The sequence below is a fragment of the Oncorhynchus tshawytscha genome, linkage group LG16 (assembly GCF_018296145.1).
Source record: "Oncorhynchus tshawytscha isolate Ot180627B linkage group LG16, Otsh_v2.0, whole genome shotgun sequence".
NCBI lineage: Eukaryota > Metazoa > Chordata > Actinopteri > Salmoniformes > Salmonidae > Oncorhynchus > Oncorhynchus tshawytscha.
This window is the reverse complement of record NC_056444.1, coordinates 43,071,196-43,097,866: the sequence shown is the minus strand read 5'-3', so window position 1 is coordinate 43,097,866 and position 26,671 is coordinate 43,071,196. Positions and strand designations below refer to the sequence as shown.

General features: G+C 44.2%; 1 protein-coding gene across 1 annotated transcript in view; it reads right to left on the bottom strand.

Moving 5' to 3' along the window:
- Window positions 1–6,989: 6,989 nt before the first annotated feature.
- The window catches only part of LOC112215160 (transcriptional activator GLI3), a 180,563-nt gene continuing 160,881 nt past the window's right edge, over window positions 6,990–26,671 (bottom strand). Inside the window, exons 8-15 of the mRNA XM_024374105.1 lie at window positions 25,256–25,475; window positions 22,644–22,757; window positions 21,227–21,367; window positions 15,416–15,565; window positions 14,537–14,701; window positions 13,782–14,060; window positions 11,877–12,282; window positions 6,990–11,224 (exon numbers count right to left, since the gene is read on the bottom strand). Coding sequence (XP_024229873.1) covers window positions 8,805–11,224; window positions 11,877–12,282; window positions 13,782–14,060; window positions 14,537–14,701; window positions 15,416–15,565; window positions 21,227–21,367; window positions 22,644–22,757; window positions 25,256–25,475 — 3,895 coding nt within the window. The 3' untranslated portion in view covers window positions 6,990–8,804. The remainder of the gene's footprint in view (window positions 11,225–11,876; window positions 12,283–13,781; window positions 14,061–14,536; window positions 14,702–15,415; window positions 15,566–21,226; window positions 21,368–22,643; window positions 22,758–25,255; window positions 25,476–26,671) is intronic.

Here is a 26,671-nt window from a genome sequence, read left to right as displayed (position 1 = left end):
GTTGAGTTGCCACATTAAAGGATTGGTAAATTATGGGCATTGTGAAATGGCGAGGAGGTCAATCCGAGAGTCTCTCACAAGGGGACAAGATGATCCATTGCCTGTGATCTCTGGAGCCACAGGGAATCTTCAGAGGGAAAACCTTTGGTCAAAATACAAGAATTTCAGTGTATTAGAGAAGATTAGGGATTTTCTACCAAAACTATTCCATATCAAAGAATGGCTTAGAAATCCTTCTTTAACCTGTCCCCTCCCCTTCAACTACACTGATTTAAAGTGGATTTAACAAGTGACACTATACTGTAGCTTTCACCTGGTCAGTCTATGTCATGGAAAAAGCAGGTGTTTCAAATTGTGCACTCAATATAGGTCAACCTCACTGACTGGGGTCTACCATATGGGGGTCATCCCAGATTATGATTTTTTTTTTTTTTGAATTAATGTGTGTGTTACCCATTATGACAACCTGAACCTCCTTGCCATCCAAGTGAGAGGATAAACACCATGGCATATCTGCATAAATAATATTAGATTACTAGATGTTACACTTCATTTTATGTAGCTAAATATTGTGTATCTTGAGCGGTACTTACTTGTAATTAATGTGTACTTATTAATGGAGGCTCCTCAGAGGAGGAAGGAGAGGACCATCCTCAGTGAATATCATAAAATGTTTAACGTTAAAAAATTTATCCATTTTAGATAACACTACACAAAATATAATCATGTCACCAAATAACTGATTAAAACACTATTTCGCAAAGGTCTACAGTAGCCTCAACAGCACTCTGTACGGTAGCAACATGGTGTAGCTGGAGGACAGCTAGCTTCCGTCCTCTGGGTACATTGACTTAAATACAAACCCTAGGAGGCACATGGTTCTCACCCCCTTCCATAGACTTACATAATAACTATGACAACTTCCCGGAGGACATCCTCCAGACTATCAGAGCTCTTGCAGCATGAACTGACATGTTGTCCACCCAATCAAAGGATCAAATAATTATTCTAGTACTGAATGCATAAGATACAGCTAGCTAGCACTGCAGTGTATAAAATGTGGTGGGTAGTTGACTCAAAGAGAAAGACAATAGTTTAACAGTTTGGAACAAATTAATTTCTTCCAAAATGAAGGAGAAGCATTTTTTTTCATTTTCAGTTTCACTTACTTAGCTAGCAAATGCAGCTAGCTAGTTTAGCCTACTGGAGCATCCTGCTCAAACAGAGGGTTGCTGTGTTAGCTAGCTGGCTGTGACTTTCCAACACAACACTGGAAGTCTTCCAAGTCAAGGTAAGCTTTGGTATTACTAATTTATTGCCACCGGGGCCTGCCGGTGTAACTGTACACTGTAACGTTACTGCATGATTGTAGCGGGTTTACTAATGCATTAGTTCCAGTAGCTACGTATGCTGACTATGACGTTACCTTAGCTAATATGGTGACAACGATGTAGGCTCTGTGTAGCGGTTTGGCTTGGAAATGTTTTTTTTCGCCTGATCACATACAGCTGATGTGTTGTGCATTGAAGTCCACAAGCGAAGGGAACAGGTGAGAAGGAGAGCGCATGGATGCGAAAAGGAATACAACGTGGCTGCCATGAAAGTGAACTGTGTTTACGCATGATTAGGGGTGTATTAATTTTGCAGATTCTGTTGAAAACGTTTCTTAACACGGAAGCAAACGGAACAAAATGGGGACAAACCCCTACATTTGTCCAATAGAAACTCTAATTTGCAACTGTTGGACTTATGATTACACCCTTATATCAGATAGATAATGGCAAAGAGTGTGCAAGGCGGTATTGAATGTCACTGTCTGTCACCTCAAATTTGTCGCTCGACCTGTGCGCACCTATGTTGTAAACTTTAATTCATAGGCTAGATTTTAGCAACCTCATGATGGGTATAGGAAAAATTTGAGTATCATCGAATAGCCTAAACCTATTGCTGTTACATTGAACTGGGTGAATGGAGTATGAATGAGAGTCATCTGATATGCTGTAATAGAAATAAGGCCATGCTCATGAAAAACAAAATTGTCCTCCCTCATCTTAAACTGCACTGACTGCCACTGGTACTTATATACTTCAGGACATTACCCATCCTTTAACCTGGTCCTTATGTTAAAGCTTCTGGAAAGTGGCATCCAAGTGTGAGGATAAACAAACTAGTACCCCACAGAGTACATGTAATATCTGTACAATGTAATTACTAGGTGTTATAAAGGATTTCGCTAGTTAAAGGAAATGTATCTTGAGGTGTACCTACTTGAAATGATTGTGTACCTACAAAGTACGTTACCCATTCTGACAATCTAACGTCAGCTTCTGAAAGCGCCATCCAAGTGAGAAAGTGAACACACCATATAGTACATATCTGTAATATCATAAGTACAAGGTTACCGCTAGTTACACAGGATTTAGGATTTAATTTTTACAGTGTGTTTTATAGTAAACTATGAGCAATTTCTATATTATTACTTATTACTCATTATAAACTGGGTGGTTCGAGCCCTGTATGCTGATTGGCTGACAGCCGTGGTACGACAAAACATGTATTTTTACTGCACTAGTTACGTTGGTAACTAGTTTATAATAGCAATAAGGCACCTCAGGGGTTTGTGGTATTTTGGCCATATACCACACCTCCTCAGGCCTTATTGCTTAATAACCAAGTGAAAATACCTACAAACAAAAGATGAGCTTCTACCTTAGTCAACTTTATTGCAAAACTTACATTTCTTAGATTAAACAAAGATATAGGCCTACTAAATACCATAAAAATAACTATTCTAGCGGTGACTCAAATATGTAGCCTAAACAGTATGGTGAATAGCCTAGAGCAGTGGTTCTCCATCCTGGTCCTGGGGAACCAAAGGGGTGTACATTTTTGTTTTTGCCTTTGTGCTACACACCTGATTCAAATCATCAACTCATCAGGCTTTGATAATTTGAATCAGGTGTGTAGTGCTAGGGCAAAAACTAAAATGTGCACCCCTTTGGTTCCCTAGGACCAGGATTAAGAACCACTGGCATAGCTAGCTAATCTTGAAAGATTGGATTGTCTTTTTTCTCCCTTTTTAACATTACAAGTACCAATGGAAATCGAGAATTCTGTCTCTGACTGTCTTCATCTATTTCTTTCTGGTAAGCATTTTCCCATCCTGGAGTCTGAGACCTTGTGGGAAACTGTGGCAGATAAGAAGAATTGATGACAATTTAGCATAGAAACTGCAGTACTCCTAGTTATCATCATCATGGTTTCTAAAGTTTAGGCATATACAATGCCTTCAGAAAGTATTCACACCCCTTGACTTTTTCCACATTTTGTTATTACAGACTGAATTTAAAATAAATTAAATTGAGATTTTGGGTCACTGGCCTACACACAATACCCCATAATGTCAAATTGGAAAAATGTTTTTAGAAAAGTATTCAACTCCTATGTTATGGCAAGCCTAAATAAGTTCAGGTGTAAAAATACGCTTAACAAATCACATAATAAATCGCATGGACTCACTCTGTGTGCAATAATAGTGTTTAACATGATTTTTTATGACTACCTGTCATCTCTGTACCCCATACATACAATTATATATAAGGTCCCTTAGTCGAGCAGTGAATTTCAAACACATATTCAACCACAAAGACCAGGGAAGGTTTTCCACAATGCCTCTCAAAGAAGGGCACCGATTGGTAGATGAGAAGAAAAAAAACAGACATTGAATATCCTTTATTAATTACACTTTGGATGTACAGCCAGTCACTACAAAGATACAGGAGTACTTCTTAACTCAGTTGCCGGAGAGGAAGAAAACCATCGTTTTTGGGGGGAATAAAAAGAAATAGAATAGAGAAAAGTAAAAAACAAAATCCTAGAGGAAAACCTGGTTCAGTCTGCTTTCCAACCAACAATGGGGGACAAATTCACTTTTCAGCAGGACAATAATCTAAAACACAAGGCTAAATATACACTGGAGTTGCTTACCAAGATGACAGTGAATATTCCTGAATGGTCTAGTTACAGTTTTGACTTAAATTGGCTTGAAAGTCTATGGCAAGACTTGAAAACAGCTGTCTAGCAATGATCAACAACCAAATTGACAGAGCTTGACTTTTTTAAAGAATAATGTGCAAATATTGTGCAATTCAGGTGTGCAAAGCTCTTAGAAACGTACCCAGAAAGGTAATTCTAACATGTATTGACTCAGGGGTAATGAATACTTGTGAAAATTAGATATTACTTTCATTTAAATATATTTGCAACATTTTCTTAAAACATGTTTTTAGAAAACTGTTTTGCAGATTGACAGATTGACACAATGCCTTTACAAACATCATTGACACAATGCCTTTATCCTGGGATACTTAAATAATTGCACCAATCCATCCCATCCCAAAATGTATGGTTAAAGTAATTGACCTATGAAATGCACAAATAAATGATTTAAGAATTTAAAGTATTTATTTATGTGAACCTGTTTTTGCTTTTGGGCCTAGACATCTGACTCCAGATCTTCATTACAGAGTTGTGTCAATGAGGTGGTCGGTTTTCAGTTGGCTAACACTTATTGCGTGGTTTGTGCAGGCTGAAATATGGTGCGTTGGGATGCTATCAGAAACTTTAACATTTGTAAAAAGCATGATAACAAGCATTCGTTGTTACACCCCTGTAATTACAGACTGCAATGTTGTTACTGCAGTGTAACCATAAATTATTACAATAACTGCAATACGTGTTACAGTGTAATTACATATGTAATTACCAATGATTTATACACTACCGGTCAAAAGTTTTAGAACACCTACACATTCAAGGGTTTTCTTCATTTTGTACTATTTTCTACATTGTAGAATAATAGTGAAGACATAAAAACTATGAAGTTACACATATGGAATCATGTCGTGAGACCCCAAAAAATATTTCATATATTTTATGTTTCAGATTCTTCAAATAGCCACCCTTTGCCTTGATGACAGCTTTGCACACTCTTGGCATTCTCTGAACCAGCTTCATGAGGTAGTCACCTGGAATTCATTTCAATTAACAGGAAGGCCTTGTTAAAAGTTCATTTTTTGAATTTCTTTCCTTCTTAATGCGTTTGAGCCAATCAGTTGTGTTGTGACAAGGTAGGGGTGGTATACAGAAGATAGCCCTATTTGGTAAAAGACCAAGTCTATATTATGGCAAGAACAGAGAACCGACAGTCCATCATTACTTTAAGGCATGAAGGTCAGTCAATACGGAAAAGTTCAAGAACTTTGAAAGTTTTTTCAAGTGCAGTCGCAAAAACCATCAAGCGCTATGATGAAACTGGCTCCCAAGAGGACCGCCACAGGAATGGAAGTTACCTCTGCTGCAGAGGATAAATTCATTTAGTTACCAGCCTCAGAAATTGCAGCCCAAATAAATGCTTCACAGAGTTCAAGTAACAAACACATCTCAACATCAACTGTTCAGAGGAGACTGTGTGAATCAGGCCTTCATGGTCGAATTTCTGCCAAGAAACCATTACTAAAGGACACCAATAATAAGAAGAGACTTGCTTGGGCTAAGAAACACAAGCAATTGATATTAGACCAGTGGAAATTTGTCCTTTGGTCTGGAGCCCAAATTGGAGATTTTTGGTTCCAACCGAAAAGCAGCCAACAAGTGCTCAGCATATGTGGGAACTCCTTCAAGACGGTTGGAAAAGCATTCCAGGTGAAGCTGGTTGAGAGAATTCTAAGAGTGTGCAAAGCTGTCATCAAGGCAAAGGGTGGCTATTTGAAGAATCTCAAATATACTAAATGTAAATATGTTTTGGTTACTACATGATTCCATAGTTTTGAAGTCTTCACTCTTATTCTACAATGTAGAAAATAGTACAAATAAAGAAAACCCTTGAATGAGTAGGCGTTCTAAAACGTTTCACCGGTAGTGTATATACACTAAATGACTGATAGAGGGCGCTGTGTTGAAGCCGCTGTGCCTCCATCTTGGCACTCGACCGCCATTGTAAAACACATTTTGGAAGCTATAGGAATGCATTTATTAATGTCTATATTCATTTTACACACATTTTTCTATTACAGACACCTTAATGAATACTTAAAAAATTATATTATGTCATGAATACAGTACCTTTAAATTGTATTATGTGAGCTAAAAATAAATAATATCTTAAAACATTGTCCATAAAGTCAAATCAAATGTAGATAATTAATGTTACTGTCCCCACTACAAAAATACATACACAATCCATATACATCACCGGTAATTAGAATGTAAAAAGGACTGCTTAAAATGAAGTGTTACCCACAGTATTTCTACATTTGCTTATATATACATTTAAAAGCCAATTGAGGAGAAGATATGACAATATTTTTGGACAAACCCGAAGGTAATACATCTATTTTTATGTTTTTGAATAGGCACTGGCTTGTGGTCTGAAGTGCATGCATGACTGTTAGTGTAGAATTTAAATTCTGACTGATGATCAGAAGGGGGCAACAAAAGCACAGACTTCGATTATCCATAATTCAATGTGTAAGAATTGAGGGTACATGGAGGTTGGTACAGACAATCAGTGAGGTCCAACAGAAGTTGCATTTCCTTTTAATGTGTGTGTAATTTATCCTCTTTAAAAGAAAATAAATAGATTTTGACCCAATATTTTGGAACTAGATTTGATTTGAGAGTACAGAAGCTCTCAACCTGATAGCCTGAGGTTTAGACAGAGATTGTTTAGTGATTTAATCCCATTACAAGGACAGTGACTTTATTAGTAATGCTTGGTAATGCAGTAATTCTTACCAATGTAGTTTGTCGTATGCAGAAATGGCAGTGACGTTCGCAGTCAATGGATCATTCTCTCGTTTATTTGTTTGTCGTGGTGGGTTAATGACTTTAAATCCAACAAACCTATGTAACCTATAGAAGATCGGATCACATCAATCTGAGTCTGTGTTTCATTGTATCCAAACCAGCACACATGCAAGACAGAAGACTTGAAATATAATTTCCTTTTTTTATTAAAACCATACAAACATTTGTGGTCAGTTAGAAAAGAGCAAAGTGGCTCTTCACCACTCAGAGCCAAATCTGCCTGGTCTGGGAATCCCTGCTTTTAAGAGTCATTTCTTTATTGACCCCTCTGCCTCATCCTCATATCTGAGCTAAACCTACAGAAAGAGTCATATATTTACAGGTATAAAAAAAGGCAATAGTAAAAAAAGAAAGAAAAAAGATTAACAAACATGAAAGTTAATGCATTTCACACATTTCAGTCTTTTCGATAATCCGTTTTTAAATATACATGTTTATGTGAATTTTACAGGTCTCACAAGACACTTAACATGTGTTTCTTTTCAGAATTAACAATGGAAGATTGGCAGTGATCTTTTTATTTTCCGACAGGCAGGTTTTATTAAGGCACATACCTCATGGCCATTCACTCTGGTCCTTTCACGAGGGAATGAGTTCTTACTTCTTCCAAAACAAAACACCGATGCACAGCTACAACTACAGCTACAAAGACAAAAAAGTACCAAAAAACATCAAAACAATTCTGTACCTCTTACTTTGCCACTGAAGATTAAGGAAACTATTTCAAATACTGTACACTGTCATGTGGGATTGCAAGGTGATACTAACACTGTTGAAAGGGTCACTGCACTCCATAGTGGCAGGACATATATTGTACTCTTTTGGAGAATAAAATATGGATGATCCGCTATAAATGTCTATCAGACAAAAAAAGGATCACATTTCTAAAATGGTCAAATACAATTGTGGATAAAAAAACAGAAAACAAATGGTACCCTTTTTTAAAATCAGTGAATCATGTGCTACGCTTAGAATTAATGGATGATCTGTTGTATAAAAAAAGTAAAAAGAATATGTCCCATACTGTCCATAAATGCTTGTTTTCTACAGAAAGCACCTCAAAACAAAAATCTGATTTTCACAAAGAAAATATGGAGAAAAAACCCCACATTGGTATATATACACCTGTGAGTACCATTACAGACATTGCAAAACAAGCCATTGGAGTATGAACTAAAGGGCTACGTTTTGGCGCTTGTAATTAGACTTTGAATATTATCGTAATACTCTGTCAAACACACCCACTTGGTAAGACTTGGTAGAAGCACTGAAACATTAACATTTACATATTCTCAAAAGTAACATACTAACAAAATTAGAATCTTTCTATAACAAGTAAATACAGAAAGATAACAACCAGGGGACTTTTGACCCTCTTATGACCTGATAACATAAGGATTTATATGAGGCGATTGTTGGAACATAATGGTAAATGGCACATCCAATAGGATTAGATACTTAGCACGTGGGCTAGTCTATGTACTTATGAAGACAGTGTTTATGTTTGACCTTGAATACAACATGCATTTATACCAACAGTGTACAGCAAAAAAAACAGCAACGATACACAGAATAATGTTCCAAAGGGACAAGACCAGAAATGCCATCAGTGGCCTCACTCGCTCATCAGTAATACAAAGGGAAGGGCTTCCAAAAATAGCCTTCATTACAGAAATTGAATATACCTATATATAATTTTTGACACATCCCCTACCTCAGATGAGAGGGGATGACACTTTTACAAAATAAATCATTTTGGCAACAAATCTGTTTCGGGAAACACTTTAGGTAAGTATAATAAACTGTGATAATTTGTCGCTTTGTCATAAGTTTTGCCATCTTTTTTCCTCTTTCAGTTCTTTACATGCATCAGGTTTTTCCTCTATTTCCTTTTAGACAGGGGAGGGAGGGATAGAGCGAAGGAAGGACGGAGTTAGTTACTGCATGATGGCCAGGAACTTGCTCTCCTCTGCGAGGGTGGTGAGGAAGGAGCTCATGTCCCCGATGGCCATGTTGCTGAGGTTGGAAGGCACCATGCCCGCGGTGCTGTGGAAGGTGGCAGAGGCCCGGGGAGTGGTGAGGCGGGACGAGGTCCGGGACAGGCCTTGGAAGATGGAGGGGCTGATCACCCCCGATACCAGACTACTCTGGTCGTAGCCCAACCCCACATTATCCAGCATGGCGTCGAAGTCCAGCGCCACCACGTCGTCTAGCACGTTGGCTGAGCCGCCCACGCCACTGTCCACCGTACTGGTCACCTCGTCGGCACCCGGAGATAGTAGGCAGGCCGGGACTGAGGAGTGCACATCTAGACCCACCTGCTCGGTCATGGTTTCCAGCAGACACTGCTCCTCCAGGGGAGGGAAGGACGAGGCCTTTGCCTCCACCGGGTCAAAGCACACAGCCTGGTCGCTGAAGCCCTGGTCCAGATAGTCCTGGTCAGGAACCTCCAGCTTCAGCCCGGACACCTGACGGGCCAGGGAGCAGTGGCTGCCTTGGTTGCTCAGACTCTGCTGCTGCTGGGAGATGTTCTGATGGGTATGGTTGACATGGCTACCGTTGGTGGTGCTTGGTTGGAGATTCAGGTATTGCTGTGGTCTGGCCGGGTGCCTGCTGTTGGCCTGCTGCAGGCGGGGGGAGGCGGCGGCCAGGAGTTGGTGGTGGAGTTCCGGGGAGAGGCTGGATAGGCTGTCCATGGAGGCCCGGCTGAGGAGCAGGTTTTCTCCGATCTGCCTGGAGGTTCTGTGGTTCTGGTTGTGATACTTCTGCTGGCCGTAGCCCTGGGGCAGAGGCCCCAGGGTGATCTGGGAGAAGTCAGGGCGGCCAAAGGTGTGTGTGGGGTTGTGGTCATTCCCTTTCATCTCCATGCAGGAGTGGGTGGTCACCTCTGACTTTAGCCCGCATGGAGGCTGAGGTTGGGACTGGGCTGGCTGGGCACAGCGTTGGTTCTGGAACTCTCTGGCGAATGGTTGTTGTGGCTGCACCACCATGTTCCCAAACCTCCCTAATGGCGAACCGGCAGCCAGACCTTGGTGCTGCTCTGTGGCGGCCCATCGACTACACCTCTGCTGGGACTGGGCCTGGGGCTGTCTCTGTGGAGACCTCTCAGCGCTCCCTGAGCTCACCTCATTCCACTGGATGGGCATGCCGTCTTTACTAGGGCTCTTTCTCTCCAGTTCCTGCCGCTGTTGGTGCTGTTGGGGGCTGTGGAAGCACTGGTTCAGCCCTGGGCCCTGGTCCTGTAACTCCCCCCCAGGGAGATGTCCATTGTCCCCAGCCACCTGGTTCTCCATGTAGTTGTTGTAGGAGCCTGCCTTGTCCTGTGAGCGGAGGTACTGCACCATGTCGTCAGGCAGCATGTCCTCATCCCCCAGCATCCCCCCTTCCTCCATGGCCAGGGCCTCCAGGGCTGTGTTCTCCATGATGCTGGGGGGGCAGGGCGAGGAGAGCAGGCCCCCTCTCTGTAGGTTCACGTCGGAGCGCGTGTAGTTCTGCAGACTGAAGCTGCGGCCCTTTGCCGTGGGGTGCTGGAGGCCTGATAGCGGGGGCAGAGGGTGTATGTTGTTAAGGCTGCTGAAGCACTGGACCTGGGGCAGCCCAAAGAACTCCGGTGCTTGCTGAGGGTGGGTCCGCACGGGGTCGCTGGCCCTCCGGTCCGGACCGTTCCCTGGGCCCTCGCCGGGGTAGAAGCCCCTCCGCCAGTAGTCTCGGTAGCCACCGTGGCACCCGTACCTGTTGGTGGTGCTGCCATCGCTGCAGCGGCGCGACCTGACCAGCTGGGGCATCACATAGTTGCCTCCAGCTCCGTCCTGGACCTCGCCCATCATGGCCATGCGGGTCTTCAGACTCATGCACTCTATGTTGGGCAGCGGTGTTGGGGGTGGGCCGCCCGTGGCAGCAGCGTACTTGGCCTTCAGGTAGTAGTGCTGTGCAGGCGTGAGGTTGAGCATCCCCTTGGTCCCTCCCCCAACACCCGCCCACCCCCCACCCACAAACACCCCTCCTCCTCCACCACCTCCCCCGCACTGACTGGCCTCGCTGGAGCGGCGTGAGGCGTCGGTAGAGATGGGGTCGTAGGAGTCGGCGGAGCTGAGGTTGTGGTGGCGGTAGTGGTGACTAGGGGTGTTGGCTGCCTCGCTCTGGGATGCCTGGCTGGAGCGCCGCGACGAGAAGCACGGCGAGATACCCGAGGAGCGCCGGCTGCTGCTCAGGTATGCTGAGCTGGTGGCGCTACCACAGCTGTCCCGCCGGTCACCGCGCTCGATGCTGTGGAGCATGCTGAGCACCGTAAGTTCTGTGCTTCCCAGCTCAGGACGAGGGGGAGGCTTCGGCTGGGATAACCTGCCCAGGTATGGATCTGAGGAGGGCGAGAGAGAGGGAGGGAGAGACAGAGGAGGAGAAAGATAGGGGAGGGAGAGAGAGAGGGGAGACAGAAAAAGAAAAGAAGAAGGAGGGGTAGTGGAGGTGTGTGAGGGGGAGAAAGAAAAAAAGAGGGCGAGAAAGAGAGAGAGCGGGGATAGAGAGAAAGATGAGCACAATATAAGTGAAGAGAGATCCCTCAGACAGATGCAACCTTCTCACAAATACAACTGGCACAGTTTGGCCATGAAATTCTATTACATGCTTTAATCACTGATATGATATATGGCGTGATACGATATGGGTTTGAAAGTGATTTCCAGCGGAACAGAGAATTTTAAGAATTTTTTACGCCTGTGTATTCAAGTCCGATCTGCCAGGGGGAAATTCCAAGTAATCAAACTGAGATCTGCTGAGACATTTGGAGTTATTTTCACAACCCAATACTAGTGTCAATATTATTTTACATATCTATTCGCCTTTACAGCGTCCAGGGACGTTTAATAGCAATATTGAATGCCCATGGAGTACAGCATGTAAAACACACTTCACACCCGTACTAAGTCCCTGTAATGAAACACTATTTTTCTTTGTGTATAGCCTCAGAGGACCCAGATAGGGTGGTGGATATGACCATGGTGGGTCCTTACCCTTCCCCAGGATGGCGGGCAGCATGGCAGGTCCCTTGGGTGGCGGTGTGGGTGACAGCCTGGGCATGGGGCCTCCTCCTCCGTTCACCTGCTTCAGCCTCTCCATCTTCATGTGCTCCATCCATCTCATGGGTCGGCCCACACTTCTCCTCGCCTGCAGCGCCAACGTAGCCGCTGTGGCTGTGGACACAGTGGAGTCCATGATGGGGGCCCCACAGCCCCCTTCTAACTCCTCCAACACCTTCTCCTCCTCATCCCCCAGCTCCTCGTACTCTCCCAGTCCCTCGCCCAGTCCTAGTCCCACCCCTCCCCTCACAGCAAGCTGGACTCCACGGCTGGGATAGGCGCTGATGGAGGACTGGTCACTGCTGCATGTAGACTGACCGCCAGGGCTTGGCTGAGACGTCTGCCGGGGGGGAATAGGGGTGCGAGTATCAAGTAAGTGATGAAAACAGGTGGAAGAGGGAGGGGAAAAGAAAAGACGGGAGGGGAGGGGAAGAATAGGAGGGCTCAATTATTAGGGGACACATTAAAGGGATTTTTATGTCTCTGTTTCCAGTATGAAGGAAGTTAGAGGTAGTTTCGTTAACGCTAGTTAGCAATTGCGCTAGAGCTGGTTTGCAACTTCCTGCACGCAGAGACATGTAAATGGTATCCACAAGTTCATCTGACTCTGTGAAAGAAGATAAAGGGCCTCTTGCCAAAATCCCGAAGTATCACTTTAAGGACCATTTTATTTTATTAAAGGTCTGAGCCATGTGATAAAAACGCACAATGACACCATGTGATGCAGCTGCCTGGGACATGTTTTCCACAGGAGTAAACAATAATACAATGATTGATCATATTAACGCATTCCGTCTGATCATGACCAAATACCACCTTCAAATCTACAGGCCACAGAACTGGAGGTTTGCTTTCAACTGTCATTACAATATGTGTAAACACAGACAATCTTTCCCTCCTAGAGCTGTGGGTTTGTCCAATGTCTTTTCTTCTGTAAACCACGTGGACAAAGGATTATTTTCAGACTGACTAAGGAAGGGCTTACTCTGATTTACCCAAATGGAGTGAAGAGAAAAATTCTCAATTTTTTGGCAAGAATTTGTAGTTTGAATGGGCCTAGTCTCATCTCATCTTGGTTCCACCCAATGCATTTGGCTGCACAATAGAGCCCTAGGCATTGTTGGGCATTCTACACATAAACATTATTGGAAATGGTTCGAAATGCAGTTAGTTCTGTCCTAAGGCATTTAACTTGCTTTGAGCAAACGTTACTCTCCAAAATAAAGAAAATGATTATAATCAAGAGAATTTTTCAATCCCAAGTGGCGACGACCATGGACAGCTTTGTAAAGATGACTAATGAGACAAATGCTGATGCCACATGGAAAGAGGAGATAAGGAAAGCGGCCAACAGGCTACTGAATGGGTATTACAAGGTGAGTGAGAGACATACGTTTTTTTTTAGTTGTTTTTTTTACAAACGCAACATGGCAACATGAAGAGACACCTAATCTCACCTGATTACCCACTGTCCATAGAGAGAGAGAGAGGGACGAGTAATGCATGGAAAATTGGACAGAAGAAAACATTAATTCGTTATAGGGTTATTCGTAAGTGGTTTGATTACACACAAAACACACGTACTGTACACGGGTTTAAGTAAACATCACGGTACATTACACAGTTAGAGTTAAAGTAAAAATAGATGGAGCGTTGTTAGAAGCTACTGTATTAGGGTGACATTTCAGATAGAGCTGGGCTGTTACCCCCATAGAAATATAATTACTAGAATGGGCATCCCCATTCAATTCAACGATTCGTGTTTGGTGGACCAGCGGCAGTAATTCTATTTCTATGGTTATCCCATTATGCAGTGTTAGACCTCAGAGAGGGGCTCACCATGGGTTTCTCTGTCTTGATGGACTTGACCTGCAGACATTCGTCCTGTTTCGAGGTAGAGTGGTTGTACTCCCTTTGGTCTGCGTACCCTCCCAGCTGCCCTGGTGACAGGCCCTGTCCATTCCCCCCCTCCTGGGGAGGGGGTCGTGGGTAGGTGTCGCCGCGCTGCTTCTTGGTAATGTGCGCCTCGGGCCCGTGCACTGTCTTGACGTGCTTGCGTAGGGAACTGGGGTCTGTGTAGCGCTTGGTGCAGCCCGGGATCTTACACACGTAGGGTTTCTGGAACATAGAAATACATTATATTGTATTATTTTGTTAGTATAGAACATTATATTAGTACACTGTTCTATTTAATTCAATGTTCTGGAAGGAGAGTAGATGGGGATGCTTCTGTTTCTAAATTTGTATATTTTAGTCATTTAGTCACTTTAATCCAGAGCGATTTACAGCAGTAATTAGGGTTAAGTGCCTTGCTCAAGGGCACATTGACGGATTTTTCACCTAGTCAGCTCAGGTATTCTAACGAGAGACCTTTCGGTTACTGTCCCAAAGTTCTTAACCGCTAGGCTACCTGCCGCTAAAGGCCTCCAGCAACGGACAGCATGTTCACATAAAGTCAGTGGTGTAGGTAAATTACCTGTCGCTGAGCTGTGTGTGTGTTTGTGCGCACGCGTATGTTTCCCTGCATTTGCGTGAGTGCATACATGTACTGTATGTGTGTGCGCGCGTGAGTGAGTGAACATGTGTGTTTATACCTCGTTGGAGTGTGTGCGGTTCTGGTGCTTGGCTCTGTCTGAGGCGTTGGAGAAGGCCTTGTTGCAGCCCTCGTGTTCACAGACGTACGGCTTTTCTCCAGTGTGGGAGCGCAGGTGGGTCTTCAGGTTCTCCAGGCGAGAGTAGGCCTTGGGACAGCCCTCAAACTGCACAGAAGAAGAAGAAGAAGAACACACACATCAAACACAGCTCTGCATCATCCTGGCAGACAACAATTACCCCCAAAATATTACTGACCTATGCAGTAATGTGACAGATTGTTGATTAAATGTAATCATCACAACCATTTAACAACGACTATCTCTTTATGTCTTCCTATATCTAAGGCCATGGATGTAAAGTCAACTTTGTGGGAGTGTAGAGCCCTACTACCCGACCCGAGCCCGACGGGCCCCAACATTACACATTGGGTTAGGGTCCAATGAATTGATCACCGTGCTCTGCTGTGCAGTACAGTCAAATCTGAGTAAGATCATAACATGGCTTCAACCTCATCACAATAAGACAGGAGAGATTATTTCACAGAAAATAATAATGTTCCTTGAGTTTTGTCGGAGTCTAGAGTGAAAAATAACTGTCTCATCATTGAGCAGAGTAGCCCAAGTCGAGCCATTTCTATGGATACTCACAGAGCGCCATGAGCAGAGCAAGCTGTGAGCAGGGAGCGAGTGTACAGAGAGGAGCAGCTAATCTATTTACTAAAGGAGGAAGTTATTTCTGATTTCAGGGAGGGCCGGTCTTAAATTTGGCAGAAGCAATCAGGCCTGGGGAGGGTACGGCCTGAACGCCGCGGGCATGGGTAGGGTTCGGCTTAAAAGTCAGGCCAATGCAGGACTCTAGTGTTGTGGGAGTGTGCTTACGGTGCATCGGTGTGGTTTCTCCCCGGTGTGCCTGCGCATGTGGACCACCAGCATGTACTGGGCCTTGAAGGGTTTCTTCTCCCGTGAACACTCGTCCCAGCGACACACGAACTCCTTCTTCTCCCCGTGGATGTGGTCGTTGTTAATGTGCTGAGAGAGGAAACTAGCAGAGGTCAATCACAGGTCAATCTGGATTTTGATTCAATTGATTCATCCATCATTGTATTACCACTCATTTCCCTCACTCTCTCTACCGTTTCGTATTGTTTCATATTCTCTCTCTCCATTTCTTCCATTGTATTTAGTACTCTGAGGAATAAATGGGAGACTTGTGAGTCTCAGTGTCCGATCTGAACTGGCTTTTCAAATAAAACCCTGTCACTTCAAAACACATGGGGCTCCTGCTGACAGATGTGCTGCCGTGGCAACTTCCAATCTGAGGCTTAGGGGTGTGGGAGGAGGGGAGGGAAAGGGGAGAGGGAGGTGAGGGGATGGGGCGTTTCAAAGCGTCTCAAATGCCATGGCTTTATAACTCCAGCAAAGCATTATACAGTATCTAGTGAGCATGCATTCTCCCCTGATTTCTCTCTGTCACTCTCACTCTCACTCCCTCTCTCTCTCCCACTCGCTCTGTCTTTGCACACTGACCAGTAAAAGGGGTACAGGTGGTGGCAGTGGATGGTTGAAGGGGGATGAAAGAGGGCTAAAGAAAAAGAGAAGAAAAAAAGGCAGACATGGAATCCTCGGGGAAGAAGTTAACATCTGGCCCTCTCACAAAGACAACAGTGTTAGTGTGGTGGCCTCTGAAGGGCCTTTCCGAGAGCAATTTTAACCCAGGGAGACAGACACAATATCCTGAACAAAAGGAACCCGTCTTATTACATTCCTGAACAGAGATGGGGGAGAGAGACATTTGCCTTACGGGGAAAACAGAGCGAGAAAGAGAGGAACGGGAAAGAAAGACAGGGATAAATAGAGACTTGACTTTGAGAGGTCTTAAATGTCTAGGAGAAGCAAACGGTTGTTAGAGTATCTCTATATTTAAAAACCTCAAAAGTGGAGGGAAAGAGCAGAAGAGAAGAGGAATTGAGAGGGTAATAATAATAATAATATATCTATTTTTTTGGGGGGGGGGGTTATATTTGTCCTGTTACACACAAGTGTGTAGTGGAAATGTGTTTCTTGCATATCCCAACTCCCCTTGAGACACCCACAGGGAGTGGGGTGACAGCCAGGGTCACCATTGCACAGCACCCCTGGAGCAATTAGGGCACAGTGACAGATTTTTTACCCTAACTGTTCCGGTATTCAAACCAGCAACCTTTCTGTTACTGGCCCAACTCTCTAACCTCGAGGCTACCTGCCGCCCTGAGAAAAGTGTGTGTGTGTATCTGTGTGTGTGCGCCTGCAACCCTGTTTGACCTGCTAGTGCATCACTGGCCATGCACCTCCAGACAAGACGGTCCCCAGACAACGGCAGAATTATCCCCAGCCAGGAGCCCCTTCCCCTGGCCAGCTAGTAACCCAACACATTAGTCCAGTGGGGCCCTGACCAGGCCACCGTCACAGCCCTTTCTTCCCATCAGAGGAGGGGATTTACCCCCAAACAGACAGTATCCTATGAAGTCTGACCTTACTTCAAGAGAAAGACCCCCATGGGCCCTCAAGTCTCAGAACAATTGCACTTAACTAACCCCCTATGCAGTGGGAGCCAGGGGTGTCGTACACCGCCCCCTATGACAAAATAAGTGCACTAAAACCGGCATCTCTTCGCCAGCCATGTGCACTTTCCTGCCCTGCTCTGCTCTCACAACTACATCAATATGTTAGCCAATGCAATCGTTCATTTCTGTCTCCAATTGACTTTATGTATCGGCCCTCCATTCAATTCAACTTGACACATTTTAATTTTGGTGCTAAAAAAATTCAGAGAGGAAAGGAATGGGGAGGTAAGATCGAGGGCATTGGATGTTCGTTTCCCTCAGATTGATCTTCCCTCCCCCATCACAACACGGAAAACCGATCCTAGCTCCTCTCCTCCTTTTTTCCCTTCCGCCTCTGTGAGGGAATTCCTGTGGCAAGCGATCAGTCTGCGCCGCGCCGTTCGATATCCCCTGAGTGATAGGAGTGCCCCGGTGTTGCTGTGCTGTTGGCACACGCTCCCCTGTCCCCCCTCGTCCCTCCCACCAGCCCGTACAAATGACCAGGGGCCGCTGACGGTCGTGATGCATGGGCCCCGTGCTGACAGAGAGGGGCCCGAGCTAGAGACGACACTAATGGTCATGATCTAATGGCAATTTGTAATGAATCAATAATCTCCATGCTGAGCGTATGGGTAGGCAGTGTTGGCCCCGGCGTCATGGACAAACAGGTGGTGATAGCAGTGGTGGTGGCGCGTTAGCAGATAATTCATTTTCACCCTGCCAGCTTATCGGCCAACATACTGTAAAAATGCCACTGAGATGGATTTAGGAGGGAAACGGGCGGAGGGAGACATGCGCTGGATGGGGACACAGAGGCTGGCTGTGATGAGCACAGAGTGCATACACACACACACACGCGCAGGCATGCAAACACACGCACACAGAGTACACATGCGCTTACAGGTATAGACTGACATACCAATAATACAGTGTATAACACACTGATATACTACAAACACACACAATTTGATGTGAACTATTTGTATAGGACATGTAGCTACTACATACTAAAGGAAATGTTTTTTAGATTACTCTAGACTTTTATGGATTTACACCCCCATATAATAGCTACACATGCACATAAACACACTGACACCAGATACACAGAATCACATCAATACTTTCCTCAATTTTGCCTGACTTCAAAATCCCTCTACAGTCTCCCCTTATCAAGCACTTTCTGGTATATACACCTCATACATTAGAATGCAGGCGTGCATGAAAAGATGGCCTGTTTACAAGGCAATTTCACTAAGCTGTGGGACCCGCAACACCGTTTAGCTTTATCAAACAGAGCCTAATAAATCATATGCTCTTTTGTGATGTCAATTGCTGAAGCGCTTTGTGTAAAGAAAAAAAAAAGAGGGAAAAAGAGGCAAGGGAGGGAGGGAGATGGAGGGAAAGAGTGAGGGAGAGGAGAAGGGGGCTAGAATTTGTATGTGTAATTCAGCAGAGCCTTTTCATCTTGGAGTAAGATACTCCAGACAGATAAGGTGCCTAATCCTTCTCCTGATCAAAAAATTATCTGCATTTTTACCAATTAAAGGGCTGTGCCAGCAGGCAGGAGAGGGGACCGCATTCTGACTGAGCCCAACTTTATCTCCCCTCAACACCGAGGAGGCACCCAGGCCGCAAACACCGCCATACAGCATGCTTGAATTACTGGGGGAGCTAACGCTAACATCACGTAATCTTCATCCTTTTAGAACAAGGAAATTACAGCTCCACCTAAGGAGATGACCCAGAAAAGCACAGTGTCAAGGTGGGATTGAGTGGATGTTGACTGTGTGGATTGTGTGCAACGTACACACATATGCACACACGCACGAACACACACACCCTATCTCAGGGTCACCCCATTTGAGACCCTTTCTGTATTCCCCCATCTTAGTCTTTGTACCATCTCTCCAAAGCCACCCCAGTTCCAAACCCCCCAAACATCTCAGACGGAGACATTAAATAATCCAGCACCAACGACCTTATCTTTAAAAGTGCTCCCTCGAAGAGGAGAGAAAATTAAAGAGATAGGGAGAGAGTGATGCCAAAAAAAGGTACTGGAGGTTGAGGGGGTTGAGGGAGGGAGGGTGATGTAGAGAGGCAGAGTTAAAATAAGTGATGGAGAGAGAGGGAAAAATTAATGAAATAAATACAGCAACCAAAAATTGACACCCGCCTCGCTTTTGCTGACTGGGAAGGCCAGATAAGTGAGCTAAATTGCGTAGATGCGATGTTTATCTTATCGGCGGCACCGAGAGCGCTTAAACGAGGATGATAAAGGAACGGCGCAGCGTGTCATGGTGTGAGCGCGTTTGTAGAGTGTAAAAATATGCATCAGGAGCGAGGCAGGAGACGCTTTTGAACAGGGTAGAAAGCAATCAGGGTGGTGCAACAGCAGCATTTATTTCTAGAATTAGGCCATGCGAAAAACAAAAAAGGGATTTCTTTGTCTTCATCTACGTAACCATCACTTTTTTTTTAACACTTCAAATAGTTAATCATTTACCTCACTTGTTTCAAACAGCAGTTTAATTTTTAAGTTTTCACCTCACTAATATCAAAGACTATCTAATGAACAATCGATAGAAAATCCATAAATGTATCAGAACTGAAAACGATGTTGCATGAACACTACCAATCAAAGCCAGACTGGAAGCATATTATAGTATTATATATTTTCTCCATTCAAGATGACAAGTTGAAAACAGGGGGAGGGGCATTGGAGAACAGACAATGTGGTCCAAATACTGTACTTATCCTATTACTGAGGGGGGTGGGGGTTGAGGAAGGGGTGGGGAGATAAGAGGGTTTTCTCCCCGCTCACTGAATGAGAGGCGAACAGTTTTATTAGCATGTCTCTCCCCCTATCTGCATGGGCATTTAAAATGAGTAATTCAAATACAACATAAAAAAATGTAAAGGGGAAAAGACAATGAGGATGTGTTGATTCTTTTCTTCATGGAGAATATCTTGTGTGAACAAGCTCTTTCCCAGTATGATTGCCCCTCCCCTTCTCCCAGCCAAACTCCCCCTGCCCCTGGAAACAGGGGCAAGAAGTTGTCAAGATCCTCAACCTTTGAGCAGAGCCCTTCAAACGCGGGAGGCAGCCCATTCCGCGCTGAGGATATCAATTATAGATAGGGGTTACTGCTGCGGCTGCGGATTGCAATGTCAGACGCCGGGATAGACAGCCGTGGAGAGCTGGGGATCTTTTTGATGTGTGCTGATCAGAATCAGAATCAGAATCACGTTTATTGTCCTACAAGAGGAAAATCTTGGCACAGCTCACATGAAATGGTCAGCTGTGTGAGCTCAGCCCCAGCTGTCATGTAATAAACATGAGTGTGAAGTAAAATCTCACCTCACAGTGGATCTAGTGGTAAGTAGCACACAGTAGGTCACAGGGGAGACCAGTCCAACGACAGCAGCAGAAGCCGTAGTAATAGTATCAGTGTAAGTGGCGTCCATAGTGCTTGTGATACAGTATTACTGTAATATCATTAATAGTTGGGTTAAGAATAGGCCCTCAGGCTTTACCAGATGAGAGTCATCCATCTCCTGGGTAGTGTGAGGAGCTGTATGACAGAAGGGGGGTGTATATTACAGCCAGTACGGTACAGACTTGTATACAGTACGGAAGAATGTAAGGCTTAAGGCCTGATTGTGCAGGGCTCGTAGGTCGAGTCGGTGCCGGCCAAATCAGTTAGCGCCATAGCCCAACAGTGACGTGCTCGGCAGCCTTTGAGCCCATTAACCATTGTCCCCGAAACCAATCTGGAATCCGGCAGGGGCATTACTCAACGCCTGTAGGCTGCAGCACACTCTGTACTGAACGCTGAACATGGTGACATACAGAAGAGACTGCTGGAACAGAGAGGGCTGGAGCCAGGCGTCCAGGAGACTTGTTGGGGGCTCCTAAAATAGACTCCTAAAACTTGTTTCCTATTTATTGTGCTGTTATCTGCACAGTATCTGCATTCTAAATGGACCATAAAGCTTTTGAACTTGATAGAGGTAGAGGGAGTTTAGCGAAGCCAGACACCATAGTCATATGGTTTCTGCCTCCTGCAAATCGAGGCTACTTCCCTATAGTGTCCTGGTAGGTACTCACATGCACTAGCTGTTCCTGCGTGTCAAACTCCCGGTGGCAGCTCTCCCAGTGGCAGTTGGTCTCGTACACCATCTCTGGCTCCTGCTTGCTCTCGTCCTTGTCACCTTCCTCCTTCACCAGTGTCATCCCATCCGGATGGTCCTACATTACAGAAACCACAACGCAATTACAGCAAGGACACAACACTCATACTGTTACAGCAATGACCCAGCAGAGATCTGCAGAATATTAAATATTGTACAGTATGTACAGTAAGTAAGCCCATATCAATTCAGAACATATGGGTCCGATTAAAAAAATCTAAAATACTATGGTTAGGTAAACGACTTAATATATTATGTTCACAACACACTTGACCGGTAACAAAGTCATATCCCAACCAAAACGTTCCCTCCCCCTACTCTACTCTAACCTTCCCCAACCCAACAGACTGATTTAGTTTCACTTTTCCACTTGTGTAATCGAGTGAATCTGGCCAATGTGGCCCTGTTCGGCACACAGGGAGTAGAATGTCTGGGAGTGGAAATGTAGCGCTGCAAGCTCTGCTCTGGGTTGGCAGTTGATCTACGACAGGTCTGGGGCAGAGTATTTCAGGAATCTAACCCCCTCTTCCTGCTCTAGCTTGCTCCATTAGTCTAGACATATTTTACTGTCACCGTTAGCATTACATGGCTGGGTAGCCTGGAGAGTACTGGAGACTAACAGGGGAGACCAGGGGTGTACAGGGGTTTCTCTCTGGGCAAAGTTGTGGTTTGTAAAAACCACCTCGGTCTACTGTTAGTACCTGCCTGCCATGGTGTTAGGAGAGTGTGTGAAGGTGGGGAACAGAGTAAAGAGGAGTTTCATTCACAGAATGTGGATCTCTCTACATACAGGCTTGCCTCCATTGTATGAGCTCAGAGACACTTTTAGAAGCATCATTCCAGACACAAGCACACAGAGAGCCATTTAGAAAACCTGCAATCTAATTTTAAAAAATGTTTCCATTCACTTAAGCATCTGATTAAAAGGAAAACAATTTCCTTCTGGTACCTCCAAGATCAATGGGGCTTATCGTTTCAGAGGCAGCAGCCTGAATAAGCAGCCGAATGAAACAGGCAAATAAATAAATAGTTTTACAATAGATCACATGATTGGCCCCAAAGCTCTGCGTCTGAGAGAGTGACTGAATGCGTGTATGGTTGTGTGTGTGGTTATGTGTGTGCGTGCGTGTGTATGCACACGTGTGTATGTGTTTTCTGTGTGAACAGAATTGAACAGTACAAGCACCACATCCTATTCTGTTGCTGCTGACGCAGTAAACCATCTCGTCTTCTGATCTCATCTTTGAATACCATAAACATACCCCTTTTCTAACACTAGATAAGAATGTCTGTTCATTGGACTATACGATAAATGCTGGCAAAGTTAAATTTACCTGGCAACTTACGGCCCCTGAGTTGGGTAGCTCCTCATCCGGTTTGATCTTGGAGCGTTTGTGGTGCATGGGTTCCCCCGTGCTGCTCACCGCTGACTCACTGGTGGGTTTGGTCTGTGGGAAGAACCACAATAAAATCACTTAGTTCAAAATTAATTCCAACATACTATATGATAGAATGACCATGAAAGTTGAGCAGAAAAGAACATTTACATGCAGTTGTATGACGACATCCTGTATGACACTGTTCAAGGGATCTAGTTAATCCTACGACAAGGTAGCATAGTACAGCCTGTTGTCTATTCATTCGAGGTCATTGAATAAGCCAATGATTCTATATACAGCAGTTTACTATCTGACCTCACCTTTGATAGACCTGACTCTGGTCCTGGCCTGAGAGCCAAAGGGGAGTTCCCTGTTACAAGGCAGGCGAGCCAGGAAAATAAATGAACTAGTAAAGCTGAACTTGGCCTGGAAAAACAGGAGAGATTCCTTGGCTCGGATCTGTGCTACTGGCCTTCTCAGAATGTTTACTCAGGGGAATCTGGAATGTAATTTGCCTTCTTTGGGACTGGGGGGTCAGTATTGAGAAGCTTGGATGAATAAGGTGCCCAGAGTAAACTTCCTGCTACTCAGGCCCAGTTGCTAATATATGCATATTATTAGTAGATTTGGATAGAAAACACTCTGAAGTTTCTAAAACTGTTTGAATGATGTCTGTGAGTATACAAGAACTCATATGGCAGGCAGAAACCTGAGAAGAAAATCCAACCAGGAAGTGGTAAATCTGAGGTTTGTAAGTTTTTCAAATCATTGACTATCGAATATACAGTGTCTATGGGGTCATATTGCACTTCCTAAGGCTTCCACTAGATGTCAACAGTCTTTAAAACCTTGTTTGATGCTTCTACTGTGAAGGAGGGGGGAATGAGAGCTGAATGAGTCAGAGGTCTGGCAGAGTGGCATGAGCTGATCACGCGTGCTTTTCTACAGACAAACAAATTCTCCGGTTGAAACATATTTGAAGATTTCTGATAAAAACATCCTAAAGATTGATTCTATACTTCGTTTGACATGTTTCCACGAACTGTAATATGACTTTTCGTCTGGACTTGTCCGCGCGTCGTGAGTTTGGATTGTGTACTAATCGTGCGAACAAAAAGGAGATATTTGGACATAAATGATTATCGAACAAATCAAACATTTATTGTGGAACTGAGATTCCTGGGAGTGCATTCTGATGAAGATCATCAAAGATAAGTGAATATTTATAATGCTATTTCTGTTGACTCCACAACATGGCAGATATCTGTATGGCTTGTTTTGTTGTCTGAGGGCTGTACTCAGATTATTGCATGGTGGGCTTTTTCCGTAAAGTTGTTTTGAAATCTGACACAGCGGTTGCATTAAGGAGAAGTTGATTTAAAATTCCATGCATAAGTATTTCTGTAAATTGATGTGGCTCTCTGCAAAATCACCGGATGTTTTGGAACTATTGAATGCGCCAATGTAAACTGAGATTTTTGGATATAAATATGAACTTTATCGAACAAAACATACATGTATTGTGTAACATGAAGTCCTATGAGTGTCACATCTGATGAAGATCATCAAAGGTTAGTGATTCATTTTATCTCTATTTGTGCTTTTTGTGACTCCTCTCTTTGGCTGGAAAAATGGCTGTTTTTCTGTGACTAGGTACTGACCTAACATAATCGTTTGGTGTGCTTTCGTCGTAAAGCCTTTTTGAAATCGGACACTGTGGCTGGATTTACAACAAGTTTATCTTTAAAATGGTGTAAAATACTTGTATGTTTGAGGAATTTTTAATTATGGGATTTCTGTTGTTTTGAATTTGGCGCCCTGCAATTTCACTGGCTGTTGGCGAGGTGGGACGCTACCGTCCCACATATCCCAGAGCGGTTATTAACAGTGGGGCATCTTGACACTCGAGCCACTGAGATCCTGCTTATAGACACAGTGAAAATGTATTTGTCCTATTTGGACTAGAAATATCAAATCGGTAAGGTAGTATATGATTCTGGTTGTTTCCTCAGAGCTAGAAAGAATTCTGTAATAGATTGAGAAGATACATTTACATAGTCAGCTCTCTACCTTGAATAAGATATCTCATCCACCAACTACTTCATAGCTAGAAACAGCAGTGAGTGTGGATCTGTGTCATTAACATGCCACAAAGTATCAAACTAAAATGCGAGCTTTAAATGCGAGCCCCCACATACAGTCGGAATGGAGAGACATTGTGGAATTCATCCATTCCATCTATTCCCATTTGAATCCCTGTTTCCTCCTGTGTGATTAATGGTGTCAGTGGTGGGATCCTATGCTAACAAGTCCCTTGTTGTTTCTCATGTGAAAAAAACGATGTTCAAAAACGACGTTCCCAGTCGAATATAACACATCCAGGGGACCGTAACTCCCATGAGGCCAGAGCGCGGAGGGGAGCCTACTTCTACCTGTCTAAGCCTTGTATCTGTTTAGACTACCACGGACGCAGCTAGCACGTGGCTAGCACATGGCAGTGCTATCTATCTATTAACTGTGATGATGAATCGCAGAGGCTTCTGATGTGGAGGAGGGAGGAGTCTCACCTGTGAGGTGTCGTTAGAGATGACAGAGCGCTCTCTGGGTGTGAGGCCAGGAGGAGGAATGCCAGGGATGGGCCGCTGGGTGGTGAAGACCGGGGAGGGGTGGATGAGTGGCGGACTGTGGCCGAACGCAGAACCCACCATCCCTGTTTGCCGACCAAGCAGCTGCTGATGCATCTGAAGTGCCACGGGGTTCGGAGGGTAGGCAAAACTCAATGCCGGACTGGAGGGAAACAATATCACAATCAGTGTTAGGTAGACGAAAAAGGGTGAAACATAAAACATACAACAAGGTTTTGTGCAACAAGGCTTTGTGCAGAACACCCCCCCCCCTTTTCCATTATCAATATTTATAAAGTTAACAATTAATGTACCACTATCAAATTACATTCTGATATATTTGAGCGGCAAATGCAATGGCAACGAGGCAAAATGAGGGACAATAAATTGTTCTGGCTAGCTCCTCATCTGACAGGAGATGTGATGCTCTTGTAACACTGATTTTTATTTTATCTTTATTTAACTAGGCAAGTCGGCCTACCGGCCTACCCCAGCCAAACCCTAACAATGCTGGGCCAATTGTGCACCGGCCTATGGGACTCCCAATCACAGCCAGTTGTAATACAGCCTGGAATTGAACCAGGGTCTGTAGTGACACCTCTAGCCCTGAGATGCAGTGCCTGCACCACTTGGGAGCCCACGGGGCCCAAGGTGAATCCCTGGCAATGAATGTTCAGATTGTTAGCACTGTGAATTCATGCTGTGTCTCTTGCCAGGCCGCCTTTGTAAATACGAATTTGTTCTTAATTGAGCCTGGTAAAAGAAAAGTAAAAGAAAAATGTAAGGTTATACTTAGTTGGAAAATTCTGGTAACTTTACAAAAATTCCCAGGATTTACAGAAATCCCTGTTGGCGGATTCTCGGAATCAGAAGGGTATAAGCAGTAAATCTGGGAAAATTTGGGGGAACCTTATGCAACCCTAGTTAAATTAACCCATCGCTCCACTGTAAAAAATCAATGACTGACAATGACAGAAAGACTGGGTTCTGTCAGAAATAAAGCACAATTATAACATGCCTTTATTATAGCAACAGTATAACCGTGCCTATAATTTAGTATATATCTACAACAGCCACTTCACATTGTATTGTCTGCTTGCTAGCTCTCCCCTACTGTGAAAGAACTAGATCATGGACACCCTTCCTTTCTCATAGATCTACATTGAGGTGAGAGTGTTTACATCAAATCACATTTTATTTGTCACATGCGCTGAATACAACTGGTGTAGACTTTACCGTGAAATGCTTTCTTTTTTACAAGCCCTTCCAAACAATGCAAAGTTTAAAAATAAAAATAGTAACACAATGTGCCAGTACCAGATCAATGTGCAAAGGGCGAAGGTGTTTGAGGTAGATATG